The 14,872-nt window shown below is 37.3% G+C and overlaps 1 protein-coding gene across 9 annotated transcripts in view; it reads left to right on the forward strand.

The window, feature by feature from the left end:
- Nucleotides 1-14,872, forward strand: part of NKTR (natural killer cell triggering receptor) — a 37,981-nt gene that overhangs the window by 10,589 nt on the left and 12,520 nt on the right. For 6 of the 9 annotated variants that reach the window (XM_089533733.1, XM_089533724.1, XM_089533726.1 and 3 more), the window contains 6 exons: nt 1,002-1,089; nt 10,007-10,036; nt 10,814-10,959; nt 11,359-11,475; nt 13,051-13,276; nt 13,710-13,859. In XM_089533733.1, the coding sequence (XP_089389859.1) occupies nt 1,002-1,089; nt 10,007-10,036; nt 10,814-10,959; nt 11,359-11,475; nt 13,051-13,276; nt 13,710-13,859 (757 nt within the window). Of the gene's footprint in view, nt 1-1,001; nt 1,090-6,668; nt 6,692-10,006; nt 10,037-10,813; nt 10,960-11,358; nt 11,476-13,050; nt 13,277-13,709; nt 13,860-14,872 lie in introns of those variants that run through there. The other 3 variants (XM_089533727.1, XM_089533728.1, XM_089533732.1) reach the window with 2 other exon arrangements.

Raw genomic sequence — 14,872 nt, forward strand, 5'->3', positions numbered from 1 at the left:
CTCCTTCATTTTATTTTATTTTTTCATTTAGTGAAAAACACTGCTGTAGACCTAAGAGATTTATCACTGTTAGTGTGGCTTTTGAAGTATGTGGAAGGTGAAGGGATGGGAGAAGGAATAGTGGAATGGGTCTAGACTCAGTTGTACCAGCAGCAGACTCCAGCTAATCATAACTTAAGGGCCATTTATATCAGTGAGCCTACTCTGTATGTGATTAAACATGGGTCTATCCCAGTGTTTGAAACAACTTTTATAAAGAGAAGGATTCCAGTCCCACTATGCCTATTCACTTCACTTCACGCTTTTGGTATGGTGGGTAGTAGTCTATAGATCACTGGGGGGGATTACTGCGTATTGTTTCTCTTTCTCTGCTGACATTTTTTTAATACCCCAAGAGTGTCCTAAGAAGTCTCGGAATACAGAAAATGTAATCCTCAATTAGCCAGACATTGGTCTCTCTGCTGGGAATATAGTGGGCCTTAATTACCCACTGATAAGCCCCTATCTTGTGACGGGCATTCTGCAAGTTACTGTTTTATTGTCGGTCCGTCCCTGTCCCATTCCCCCCACCATCTGTTCCTTAGTTCCATGGCCTTGGAGATAATCTGTATAGGATCCATTTGTAGAAAAAGCTTTTGAACAGCAAAACTGGAAATCCTGTGTTTGACATTTTGGGCAGGGCTGCTGTGTCTCAAAACTGGGTTAGTTGGACATGTAGTCTGACTCAGTAAAGGCAACTTGATAAACAAATCTACTACTTACAGTTTTAAAATCATTTCTTTCTTTCTTTTTTTTATATTAGCCTTACAAAGTATTATTTTAATAGATGCTGATTTGTTTGTTCAAACTTGTTCCCATTTTAATTGTGTAGATTGCTTTTTAAATTTAAATTTCTCTGCTATAAAGTTGGGTAATTCCGTATTGTTATTTACTGACATTTTTGAAGTCTGTAAAGTCATAGAAGCTAATGGACTTTTCTTTTCTTTTCTTTTTTGAAACAGATGAGAACTTTATTTTGAAACATGATCGGGCATTTCTTTTGTCAATGGCAAACAGAGGGAAACATACCAATGGTTCCCAGTTTTTCATGTAAGTAGATGTAAATTGAAAGTTTAGTTTTTTTCCAGTGGAGAAGCGCTGTTCATGAGAAAGATGGTATTGCTAAAATCAACCTTAAAGCGACGAACAATGTACTCTTATTTGCTCCTCTAACTAATAAGAGATGAATCTTAAATTTTGTGAGTAGAATGTTTGTTCTGCAGTAACTGACTTTACTTCAAATCTTTAAAGAGTATAAAAATAATAAATTAAGAGTTTCAGTACATAATTCAGTTTTAGAATCTTATTTTTAAAAAAGAGGCAAAAATTGCATCCCATTTCAGCTCCTGGCAATGAGAAAGCCCTTTACAGAAGTTTTCCCCTATGCATTTAGTGAACACATCCCAGTATTGTTTCATCTTTGCCCTATCTGCCCCCTGATCTTCATGCATTTGGTGAAAGTTTGAAAGGTGGAGTTCAGGTATTGGTTGCTATGCACATAGTGTCGTCTTCAAGACCTCTGAATGTATGGGTATTGAGCAGTAGCACATGTTCGCTTAGTACATGGAGAGAAACTTCTGAAGAGGGCTGAAGTCAATGAAAATTATGTGGATTAGATCATGTTGACCAGAATGCATCTGCAAGCAGCAGAAAAAGTTTTTTTTTCAAAGAGTCATTTTGTTTAGGATGAGATATTTTTGGAGTTTATCATAAAGGCTTCAATTTTACAACAGAGTACATGTATAATAAAAAGTGTTTCTGCACACAGTTTATCTTGACAAGATTTTATCTAATACATTTAATGGCAAAATTGGACATTTCAGAAGTTTTGTTTCAAAACTGATCTCAGATTCAAAAATATATTACGAATACTAAGTACCTAGTGGGCTGAAGTTGACAGATTGTCTCCCCAGTCATTCTGCTTAATTTTATTAGTGTATTTCAACATGGGCCTTGTTTTCTGCTAATTACTTTCCATAATTACAAAAAAAAGTATAAGTGTTATTTACTATGGCTTTCTGTTTAAGAAAAGTGGGTTTGAAGTTTTGTTACATTTTTACATTTTACATTGATATCTTTTCATATTTTAAAAAAAATAATCCAAGTTGCTTTAGTCACATATTTGTAAACTTTGCCATCTTTCTTAGTGGATGAGAATGAATGGTGCTTCACTGCCTTGTTAAAGGAATATAATGTCCAGAAGGACTATATCCTTTCTGTCTGAAGAGATCAAATAAGTTCAGATAAGAGGCATATTTAGGTTGCTTCCTAAAGAATGTCCCAAAAATGGAAAGTCATTATAAACATAAGTGGAAGAATTGGTAACCTGTTTTCCTTCATACTTCATTAGGAAAAGAGATGTAGGCTTGAAGTGAATTCTCTTGTCTAGTGTAACAGAAAAGTGGCTTCTTTTGAAAATTCAGACTGGCATTAATCATATCTTCAGTAATAAACAAAATACTTTGTTCATTATCCTTACTACCTTCTTTGCTCACACGTTTCCATTTTTAAGCTTATCTGAACAAGAGAAATAACAACTTCTACAACTGAGAAAGCACATTGCCCAAGAGGCTACTGATGGGCTCTAAAGTTTCTTTGACATGACAATGCAGTATATGAGTCAAAACTGGATTAATAGGTATGCGCTGTATTTTATAGTGTAGTGTTTAATTTGAAAGGTTCTGATACAGAGTTTAAACAGTTGGCTCAGTTTTGTAAAAAGATATATTATAATAAGATAAATAGTTAACCCTACCGTCACAGTTCAGAGGAAGTGATTTTATATAGGCATAGATCTGTACGTTCACTGAATATAGGAAGTACATTGAATAGGGAAAGTAATCTCGGTGCCTCTCATATTTCCAGAATTATAACCAGAAACATAAGTTGAACTAAAATGAACAGGTTCTACACTAATACAGCTGTTTAATGTGTGATCATTCTTGAAGGGTTCATTCTTCTGATTTTTAATTGAAATGGGGGGTTGAGTGGTAGGCAGCAGTAGATTTAAAGGCAGTGAATGAAGTTTGCTGCACATATGACAAGATGCAGAGTTTCTTTCCAGCTGCCCCTTCCATCCATCTCTGCTTGTGATGGAGAGTGTTGCAATGTTACTGGACAGTTTACTTCTGAAGTAGCAGTTCAGTGTTCCAGAGTTAAATGCACTGGAACCTTTGGGGGAAACAGAGAAGAGTGGTTGCAGATGAAATGGCAAAGGGTTATCAAGTACCCAGTAGCTTGGCAAAGCTACATATCTGAATCATTATTGGTGCCTTGGCCTCATGTTGGATGAGAACAGGGTCCCTGTGCCATTTAGAGCCAATGCAGATATTCTGTGCTCCATATCCATGGGATTGTAGTGTCTTCTCAATCCAGACCACTAATCAGACTTTTCGGTCATAAATTTTGACTTAAAGGTTTCAGGCAGGAATTTAAGAACATGTAAGTACTAATCCCTGCACAATAAGTTTCAGCACTATGATCTCCAATATTTAAAAAGCCCTACAGATAGGAAGATTAGCTATGGCTCTTCAATTTGTGGTGCATAATCAATTAGAGGGCCAAATGTGTTTGACCAATAGCTTGATCTGTTCACTCTGATACCATAGATCTAATGAATGTAGAAAACATGTTGTAGATTATAGGCTCACAGAGTTGGAAGGGATCTCATGAGGGAAAGGATAATATTACAAAATACCTTCTTGCTGTAAGACAGGCTAATATTGTATAGAACACTTCAGAGCCTTGTACAGAATACTTTAGGAGTTCATGTCAATATAAAAGCTGAAGACTGGGACCTAAATCTTACTGTTAGTCCAAGCTAATGTAGACCTGTGTTGACTCACCAACATTTGACTCAGTTGGTTTACTCTAGTTGGGACTAAACAGTAGGATTATGACCAAGATTATCTCCTAGGGCCCCCTGGGGGGAGGCTGAATTTCATTTATTCCCCATGACCCTCCCTGAGATCTCTCTTCTTCAAAGTTGTGCCTTTTGTATACTCAGGAATCACCTCAAGAGTTAAGTTCAGGAAGGGCCTGTATCAACTGAATGGTGAGGGTTCATGGGCCATATCTGGCCTATGATTAGAGATCTATGTCTGCCATAGATTTTTCATGGGAAAACATGCAAGGAACTGCTGTACCAGTACAACTGCTCTACCTGGACCAAATGCTAAAACCTAGTTTATGTTTGGTATAATGAGAATGAGCCTAGGCATGTCTTGGCCTCAGGTACCTCTCACCCATTTCCTCCTCCTGTTTACCCATGTGGAGATCAGGAATAATAAGTTGCTATATCTGAACCCTATACTGATAGATGTGAATGACTGTTACTAAAAATAAACCAGCATCATAAACTGTGGTTCAAAGTGGCTTGTTTCCACTGACCATAGTTAAGATTAACCATGATTTAGATTTGTTCACGTAAAAGCTGTGGTTAATTTAAAATGGAATAGAAAGCTTCTAGACTCCTTGCTGTTTCGCAGAAGAAAATGGGGAAAGCACTCAAGTGAAGAAGGCTTGCTTGCCACATAATCATGTTTTAGTATTACATCCAGATCAAACTCTTTTCTCCTACAATGTAAATGGACTGCGTTGGTCAGTGGTGGACAGCTTTAAGCCTCCGATTGTTTTTGGCCTATAGTTTCCATCAGCCCTATCCATTGATGACAGATTATGGGAATTGCAGTGCAGAAACATCAGGAAGACTTCAGTTGCCTAGCCTTGGTGAAGAACACATTTGGAACCTGGAACACACAGATACAGCAGTGTATAGACTAATGGAGTTGTTATTGATAGCATGAGTCCCAAGACATAATGGTTGAAAGTGAAGTTTGTAAAGTTAGTGTGGCTTTATCTTTGCTAGGAAAAAAATCAGAAACAAACAGTGACTAAAATTCAGAGGACTACATCCACAGGAAGGTTTTCATAATCCTTTGCGCACACACTTTTCAGGATATGTTCCTGAAGTTTCAGGGAACTTGATATAGTGGAGTTCAGCAAAGTGAACGGGCTGATAGTATAATGAAAAAGTCAGCAGCCAGTCTCCAGTGAGTGTTGGTATTTTCTTCTTATATCCTGAGCTGTTATGATCTTTGCTAATGCGCTGTAAAAAGCGTGTATCAAATCCCTTAGAGATGTTTAAGTCTCTGAGACTGAACTGCAATATTTCTGGTCATGCCAGGAGCAACACCTTTTAAGTGTATTGACCAGATTCCACAGCATCATCTAACCAATTCTTTCTGCTGAAAGGAAAGGCAATGGAGAAGACTTCCAAAAATAATTATGTGATGCAGCTTGAAGGAAGGTGTACTGTTGCAATGAGAGGTGTTTGAAAATCCATCTGGGTTCATACAAGGCCTTGAGAGACCTGAAATCGACTAGATTGACCAGCCAGGTAGTGTTTAAAGTTAGATACTCTCAGCCTCAGAGGAAGGCAGTGGCAAGCCTTTGAACAAAGAAAACCCTGTGGTAGGGTTGCCATAAATTGGAAATACACCAAAGGCACACAATAACCACAAGAGTCTTGAGTTCTGTTTCTTAAAAGCAGCCCGGGGTTGTTTTTTTGAGGCATTGTAAAACTTGGAACAGGTCTACATCTTTTTCTAAACCCAGCTTGTGCAGGAGGAGGATGGGAATGCCAGATTCCTAGATGTCAGAGCTAAGATAATAGGAGAGAATATGAATAGGATGATGATTTTTTGTCCTATTTTAAACTGCTGTTTGGGGAAAATTCTATTAAATGTAAAGCAGTAGAATTCAGGGGAGTGTATATTATCTTTTTGTAATAAAACATAGTTTGGGACTCGCTTTCCATTTCTCCAATGATTAACTTAAAGATATATGGTTTTCCTGTGGGGCCCTTTTCACAACTCCCCCCCCCCATCTTTAATGAAGGACCAATTACATTAACCTATTTACATTGTAAATTTGTTATTCATTAATATCTAAAATGTCTCCATAGTCTACACATAAGTGCCAAATTGCAGCATTAGTATAAGCACCTTGTGCTAGCTTTACTCTTTTGACACAATCTAGTATGCTAAGATTAGGGAGAATGATGCTGCCTTTGTGTTTTTGACTGACTTTTGGATGTGGTTTAAAAAGATAGCTTACTGTCTGTAGTATAATTCACTCCTTTTTTCCCTTGGGGGAGTGAAAGATCCCAAAATTGAATGTACTTAGCTAACCATATAAGTAAAAGATTTGTGCTTTCAATATTCTTCATTAGATTATTTAAGTATTCTTTCACAATGGAATATACTGGCATGATATCCTGTACAGTTCACATTCATTCACATGAACTGAACTCTACACAGACATACAGTTGCATGCTTTTAAAAAAGTGGGAAAATACAAGTGCTGCTTTAGGCAGAGGTTTTAACAAGAGTGTCTGTTGTAGTGGAGGATGTCTCTTTACTGGTATAATCTTGCATTTGCTATTTTCCAAATATGACCAGAAAGAAAATTTAGAGCCCTGTTTTTAAAATGTCCTTGGTATTGAGTACACTTTGAAAGCTGCATTCACTTGAAAAAGTTTAAATTTTGTATTAAACATAGACTCAGATTTGTTTGGAATTGTACTACAATTTATTTCTTGCCATTTTTGTGTAAAATTTACAGAAACAGTGTTACATCGTGCGCTCCAAAGGTAATGTCTCATTCCTCTAAGGCTGTGTTCTTTTTCTTCTTTCTTTCTTTCTTTCTTCCTTCCTTCCTTCCTTTCTGTCTTTCTTGTCCTTTTCTGCTCATATGTGCATTAAATCTTGTGGTAGTAAAATTCTTCCAGCTCTGAGAGAGAGGATGTCTTTATGACAGTGCTATTTTAAAACCATAAATACAGTCTAGCCTCATCCTCTCAACTTGAGAAATTTAAGGTTGTGAAACAGTATCAAATTTATCAATGACTTGTAGAAAACCAGTTGTTTTCCTGGGAGAGCTCTTTCAAGGGCTCCAGAGGCAACATTTTCTAAGCAACTCTTCATTTAGAGGAAATGGTACAACTTTGGAAAAGGGAGGGAAGGACAGGTTCTTATTCTATTGTGCAATAGATTGTGGAACAAATATTAGTGGAAAATGCATTGGTTGTTTAAAACACCTGCCACCTGTTTTCAACATTGCTCAAATACAACCTTTCAAACTTATTGGGGCACCTAAAATATGGAAAGAGGGAAGCAGGGCACAATTTATAATGTTTGTTGCTCCAGTTGCTCAAGGGTACTGTTTGCTTTTGTCTCCCTCAATGACTTCTGTTTTGTTTTTACATATTTATGGTTGAGTAATAAAAAGACTAACTGTGAAAATAAGTGGATTTTTTTAATGGAGAAATCTCCAGAGCTGTAATGGACAGCTGATGTTCAGTATTTCAATCGGTATTTGGAGTTGTTCTTCACGATATCCTTGGTAATATATTGGAAGTTCTATTCAAAGTATTCTCTTCAATAGCATCTGCTGTAGTTTAAAGTATGCCAATTGCTTTACAATATGTCTCTTATTCGTCTTCACAGCTCCTCTGCTGGACAGTAACAAATGTTATAGTTATGAGAACTAAGACTGAGGGACATGCTACTAGTTTCTCAGTGCATTCATGGCTAGAGTAACATTTGAGTTTGTGACCTGAGGTCACAGAACCCCCAACTATGGAAGCACACTAGTGGAATGCTTATCTGTTTTACGAAATGTTTACTTACAGATTATTTTGTCTGTATGTTGCTCATGTAGTAGCCCTTGCAGTATAGTGTATAAGAATCAACTCGTGGTGAGGTAATGTTTGGTTGCACATTCTGTTCCTTGTTTGTGAATGTTCTTTGGTGTTTGGAGCCCTTAAGCATGTGTTTAATGTTCACTGTATTGTACGTTTATTTCTGTGAAAATTAAGCATATGCCTCAAGTGTGATACTGCCTAGACTTTCAGGACTTTAAATGAAACAGAATATTTTGTTTCACAGTCTTGAATTTGAACATCACAAAACTCTATGTCCCTATTTCACCGAGGGCTTAATAAACACATTTCTACTCAATATAATATCCACATAATATCCACAAGGGGTTATGATGTACATTTCCACTACACACTGTGCTGCACAAGCCAATTTAGACCCAGGAGAGGCCTTTTTTGAAACTCAAAGCATGGTGAAAAAAGCCCCATACCATACCTCTTAAAGAAGTTTGGGTGCAAAACTATTATCATCATTTTTTGAGAGCAGGTGCAGCCTCTAAGGTCTCCTAGAGGGCTAATGCACTACCCTAGTCTCCCACAGTTGTCCATTCCTGGTATAGGGAATGTCTGTGAGCAAAGATACATAAGCACCCCACCTCCCTTTCCTCTAGGAAAATGAGGCAGATGAGTTCCTTGGCCATCATTCATTCAAGGCTTCTAAACCAGCACTAGTTTTTGGTGTGGCTGTCAAGAATTGTGCGACCAAGAGCTGTAGTCCCTTAATAATAAACCTTTTAATTTATGGAAGTGAAATTTAGAGAACTATTTCATTTAATGGACAAATGTAACATATGTTAAGTAGGCTCAGGGGAAGGAGCTTTAATAACAATTTGAAATTCTGAAATGGTCCTTGTTTTTTGCTAGAGCAATACTCTGTGTGGTTTAAGGAGGATTCAAGTGTGTTGTATTTAATTTGTGATTTTTCCTGCATAACCTCAGGTGGTTCCATTCTAGAGTTGTATTATTGCACTGCCCATTAACAAATGGGGACTGAGGAAACATCGAGTCCTAAAAAGTCATTAGGACTATTAACATGTATGATTAACACGTACTATATGTATGAATGAACTTTCCGGGGTAGCTGGAACAAATTTTAACAAGATGCCTTTCTGGATCAGAATTATATATATTATAATCCTCATAGTGGAATGAATTCTCTGGATCCTGATGAAGTTCTTAATGATTTCAAAGCAGAGCTTTCCTGGAAAACAAGTTTGAAAGTAATATTGATGATGTTTCTAATGTGCTGCCCCCAAAAATGGTTTGGAATATTTGAAAGACAAACTAGTTCTTCCAGATAGTAAATTCCATTTTTAAAAGAAGCTGAAAACCTTTATTTAGGTATTGAAAGATATCCAAAATTATAGGAATAAATAAACATGGCCATCACATTGCAAGCAGTGCAAATGAATTTCTAAGGCTTCGATCATGTACATTTTAATGTGAGAATAAGTTCCACTGAATTGATAGAATTTATTTTGATTGAAAAATGAGGTATAGGATTGCAGTGAGCCAGTGTAAATTCCCTCCACTCTGGCACACTCAGATGTTTTAAATTACAGTCCCCATCACTCCTAATCAACAGAACCCATAGTCAGGGATAATGGGAGTTGTACCCCAAAACATCTGGGAGACACAGTACGAGGGACAGCTAATTTATGACATTCTTTGAGCATAGACTTTCAACTACTACTTTTCTGTAGCAGTATCTGTAGACCATTCTTCAGTGAAATGGTTTAGAACTGACCCAGGAGAGTAGTGAGAGACCAGCTAGTTTGCAGAAACAAATGTTATACATTTCTGATAGGTTTGATTGTTAAAAAGTTACGTATAGAGATAATATTTGTAGCCATACCTAATTTACTGTGATTCTGAAGTTATTTTCAAGAACCAGATTGCAATTCTGTGCAATGTGCAATAAATGAAATATGTGTACATCCATGATAATTCATCCAGTTCCTGCCATGGTGAAACTGAGAAGTTGATTTGTTTATATGCACTGCATGTATTCCATCTTAATGAGAGGAAAAAACTGAAAAGTGTGGTTTTGTGTTGCAATGTTAATCACTTACTCAAAAGTCCCTGCATTTAGTATGGACCCAGGGTTTCTGTACAAAACTAACTGTTGTATTTTTTTCTCCCCCTACTTTTTTGTTATGTGCACCATTCTGCCTTTTTACCTTCTCATCTGAACACCTGATTTCCCCCCCAAAAAACCATCTTCTCATGCATGTTGGTGTTAAACAGAACTACAAAACCTGCTCCTCATCTTGATGGGTAAGACCCACATCTTTATTTATTTTTTCCTGCATGTTGGAAAGATTTGGTCTTAGTCAAGTGGGGAACCTTTCCTGGGCACATCTATATATTACAGTGAAGAATGATGCACACTCAGATCTCTGCTCAGCCACGAAGCTCACTGAGTGACTTTGAGACCATTACCACTTTGGGCCCATAATGGCTAAATTATTGTTACAATAACAGAGTAAAATAGATGGAAGAGTGATATGACATATATGTTGTCCTTGAGTTCCTTATAAAAAGCATCAGGATAAAAATGCTAAAGAAAGTGATTAGGACAGGTATTTTTGTACCTTTAATTTCAGAGTTTCTGCATGAGAAATTGCCCATGTTTTTCTCAGTGGAAAAGAAGGATGCCACCTTACGTCCCAACTTTAGTGGAAAGGTGGAGTAGAAATAAGGGAATAGAATCAGAGCTCATATAGTGAAAAGTGGAAAGCCTTGTTTCGGCAGGGAGAGCTTAATATTCAAGATATTTCTGGTTTTCTGAAACAAATTATCCCTTTTCTTTTTAAAATAGGCCTTAGTGGGTTCTGTGTGTGTGCAATAACAACTTATGTTTGTAATTGTGTAACATGTAACTCCATATACATCTTAGGTTAAACATGATCACCTATTCCAAGGTATGACATTTTAATACTGCATTTTATCTTGTTTAAAAACAGGCTGAAATTTTGTATTTAAGAAGAACATTTCTTTCAACTCCTGTTTCTGTATAAATGAGGGTAGCCTCTGTATCTTATATTTCTGCAGTGTTCATGTTGTCTTTGGACTGGTTATTTCTGGATTTGAAGTGATAGAACAAATAGAAAATCTGAAAACTGATACTGCCAGTAGGCCATATGCTGATGTGCGAGTTATTGACTGTGGAGTGCTTGTTACAAAATCAGCCAAGGATGGTAAGCCATTACATTCTTGTTTGGAGTAGCTGAGATGAGCTCTTAATTTGTCTTAGCCTTAGAAATTTCCCAACATTTAATTTGCATTAGTATTCTAAAATAGTTATTTTAATGTGCTTTGACAGTGCTTACCTGCCATGCTTTCTGCCATGCTTTATAATGGTATCATGCTCATTTTGGCCATTTCCTTCTGCTATACTGGAGTGCATACAGTCTGACACTGAGTATTGGGATAAACTAAAGTTGTGGTAGGATACACAGGGTGACATAGGAATATTAAACATTCATCTCCTTGATAAAATATTTTTGAAATGTTTAAATGACAGAATGTATCAGCAGATTACTATCCATTTCACTTAGCAGATATTGCCATTAAAACAGTCACTTTCCTTGATACAGCTGTATTTATAGGGAGCCCTGGTGTCACAGAGGTTAAATACTGGTCCTGCAGCCACAACATTGTAAGTTCTATCCTGAGTGGCTCCAAGATTCACTCAGCCTTCCATCCTTTCGCAGGTTAGTAAAATGAGTGCCCAGCTTGTTGGGGGCAATTGGCTTACACATTGTAAACCGCTTAGGGAGTGCTAGTTCACGGATAAGTGGTATAGAAATGTGCTTGCTATTGCTAGGGTGTTACATCACAGTCTGCACCATTTGGGGAGAGGTTGCAAGAGCACATCTGTTGGTACCATTTTTATGTGCCTTCAATTCAACCTCTGACTTATGGTGATCCTATTGTAGGGTTTTCCTGGCAGGATTTATTCAGAGGAGGTCTGTTATTTCCTACCTCTGAGGCTGAGAGAGAATGACTTGCCCAAGGTCATCCAGTGGATTTCCAGGCTCAGCAGGGACATGACATCTACAATGTCATGTACTATGTTATATATACTATGTCTATTATGTCAATTCAAGAAAAATAGTTGATTTAATTTTACTCAGTTTGGAGATATGATCCATACCCATATGGGTGCACCTTTAGCTGAGCCTTTCTCTCCCTTTCTGCCTCTCTATGTGGTCCTTGTTGGAAAGGAGATTTCAACGGAGGCGCACACTAATTTCCCAGCAGATACAATTGTTGGATTGGTGCATGTATAGTGAAGAGCTGGCTATGGAGGACTTGGGAAGGAAGAGAACTTCATTGACTCCTATGTAGAACCTATCCTGCAGTTCTGTTATGTTGATAGTTTGGCCTACATGTCTCTTATATCATACCCTCACCAACATCTTTGAGAAGGGAAATTGAAAGTGGAAGAGAAGCTGAGCGTGGGCATTGGCAGTGGGTCTTTTTAAGTGAAACACACCTAAATGAAAGAATATTTTTCAAATGAGAGGAGTTGAAATCTGGGAGGGGCAGTGTTGACAGTAGGTTGCTGATAACAAAGACCCAGTCAGTTGCAGACCTGCTGCATGTGGTCAGGCTCCTCGTAGTTTACTTTGTGTGAGTAGAGAAGCAGGAGTGTGAGTTTGTGTTAATGGCTCTGGCTTTGTTTTCTCAAGTTAAATTTATTCCTTTTATTTATTAAAACTGTTATATCCCACCCTTTATCATGGGATTTCAGGGAAGCATACAGGTAAAACAATAATTTAAAACCATTACAGTTTAAAATCATCAATGGCTTAACATAAATATATTAAATGTGACCACAGGTCAGAACAGCTCACTTTAAAGGTCTGCTACAGTTAAAACCATGAACTTGTACATTTACAGTAAATTAAGACCAAAAGTCCTTAATAAATGCCATGTCTTGGTACAAGAGAGAAAACAGTGTTGGTTCAAATAAGACGTTCAAGGGAGCAGGGCTTTCCACATTTGGGCTGCAACAAGCCAAACATGAGTAAGCTATGGCAGTATTGTTTTGGAGTTATTTAATATTATATTATCAACAGAGGTTTTGTAGTTCCAATACTAACTGTCAGTAAATGAGAAGTAAATTGTCACACTTTCTGAAACAGGAACAGAAATGTGTTTGTAACGGTAAATAATTAATATCACCAGATAACTGAATTGTATTTCTTGTTGCATCCATGTTGAATTCCATCCATATATCTTCTAGCGATAATAATAAAATAGTATGACTTTGTCATTCTAAGCGCTGGAGAAGAAGAGAAAAGTCTCAACTAATTCAGAAGCGTCAGACACCTCCACCAGCAGTTCATCTACTTCATCAGAATCCTCATCTGACAGTGAATCTGAAAATGAGAGAAGCAGGAAAAGGAAACGTAAGAGGAGAACCAAAGCTAAACAGTCACGAAAGCAAAGAAGGGAAGAGAGGAAGAAAGAGGAGCCCAATAACAGACAGACACCAGGACAAAGAAGGTACTTAATACATTAAAATAGATGAAAAGGGCTTTTTTTAAAAAGTCAGTCAGGTTTAGGAACAAGCCTTAAAGCATCTAGTTAATTAAATGAAAGCAAACAACAGTGAAATGAGCTCCACTGTTGCAAGAGAACCTCTAAGCATGCATTTTGAATAATGAAAAAAATGGTATTAGGGCCTCCATATACAGAAGTTCTTGCAAGTGTGTTCTCCTTGCCTCTTAGAAAGGAGATGTGACATCTCTATACACCAAGGAGTAAGATAGGTTTAGTATTTGCAGAAGTGAAATGGGCAGACTAAGAAATTTAGGAACTGAATATTTACCAAAATGACCAGGTATGTTCCACTTTGCAGACATTCTCATTTGAATTATCATAAATTTTCAAAGTTACACTTCCAGGGTGAGTGAAAAATTGTTCTCTGTCCATCCAGCCACTCTGAAAGAAGTGAAGCAAATGAAAAATCAGACTTGAATGCGAAAAGAGACAAACCTGTTGTGCGTCCTGAAGAAATTCCTCCAGTGCCTGAAAACCGATTTTTACTTAGAAGAGATGCACCAGTTACAAGTGCAGAGCCTGAGCCGTATGTAGTAAACTCTTTTTCTTTTGTGTGTGTCCCTCCTTTGCGGGAATATTCCTATGCAGTAATTCTCAAGGTGATTATATATTTCTAAGTATCGAGTCATTATACCAGTTGTAGATTCCTGTTGGCTTCTGTTATATAAACAAAGATTTGATGCACTCACTATGTCCATTTCTGAGAGAATGCTTGTTAATATTACAGTTTCTGAAAAACTTAATATAAAAATAAACCCTGTATTTTATATTTAGGAGCTAAAGTCTTTGTTTCGTAATAGAAGAAAAGTTGCATCTAGCCTGACTCCAGTGATGTCCTGCATCAGTTGCCATTTTTAACAAATGAGCAAGAGGATAGGAAGTGCTGTATCCGGTTCCCATTTTTAACTAAATATTGGTTAATGTTATCTTTTGAGATGTCCTCAACATCTATTTATATGTAGCTTGTCCATCATAATTTTTGACACTTCCAGGAGCTTATTAAGTCATGTATTTATTTAATTTATTTCCTGCCTTTCTCCCAAAATGGGACCTAAAAGGTCTTACAGTATGCATCAGAGATATACACACATGCCTTTTCCCATTGATCTCTGGAGCTTAGCTTGAATATTGAGTTGATTTTTTAAGCAATCCTGGAGAAGTCTGAGAGGTCTAAGATTGTGACTATGAAGCAGTCATTTTCTTAGTGGTCTTACTGTATACGAAGGAATGACTTGGAACTATGTTTTCAAAACATTCTGTTTTCATTTTGGTTACATCTGTTGCATATCTGTCATTATATAAAATGAAAAACCCCATAGTGAAGAGGACAGGCAGATGCCAGCAACATCAGTCCAGTTTGCAGGACATTATAATGGACATGTTAGGAAACTACGTTGGCCCTTAAGGAATGCTGTCCAGTGTAATGTCAACAGCTACTCTTCAGGAGCTTCACTATGGCCCGTTACAAACGGGCATAATAGTACGGACTGGGTCCGTACTAGGGTTAGAAAGGGGCGTCACTTCTTGACGCCCCTAACC

This window comes from Sceloporus occidentalis, unplaced genomic scaffold, assembly GCF_023333645.1.
Source record: "Sceloporus occidentalis isolate IW3139 unplaced genomic scaffold, rSceOcc1.0.p SCAF_7, whole genome shotgun sequence".
Lineage (NCBI taxonomy): Eukaryota > Metazoa > Chordata > Lepidosauria > Squamata > Phrynosomatidae > Sceloporus > Sceloporus occidentalis.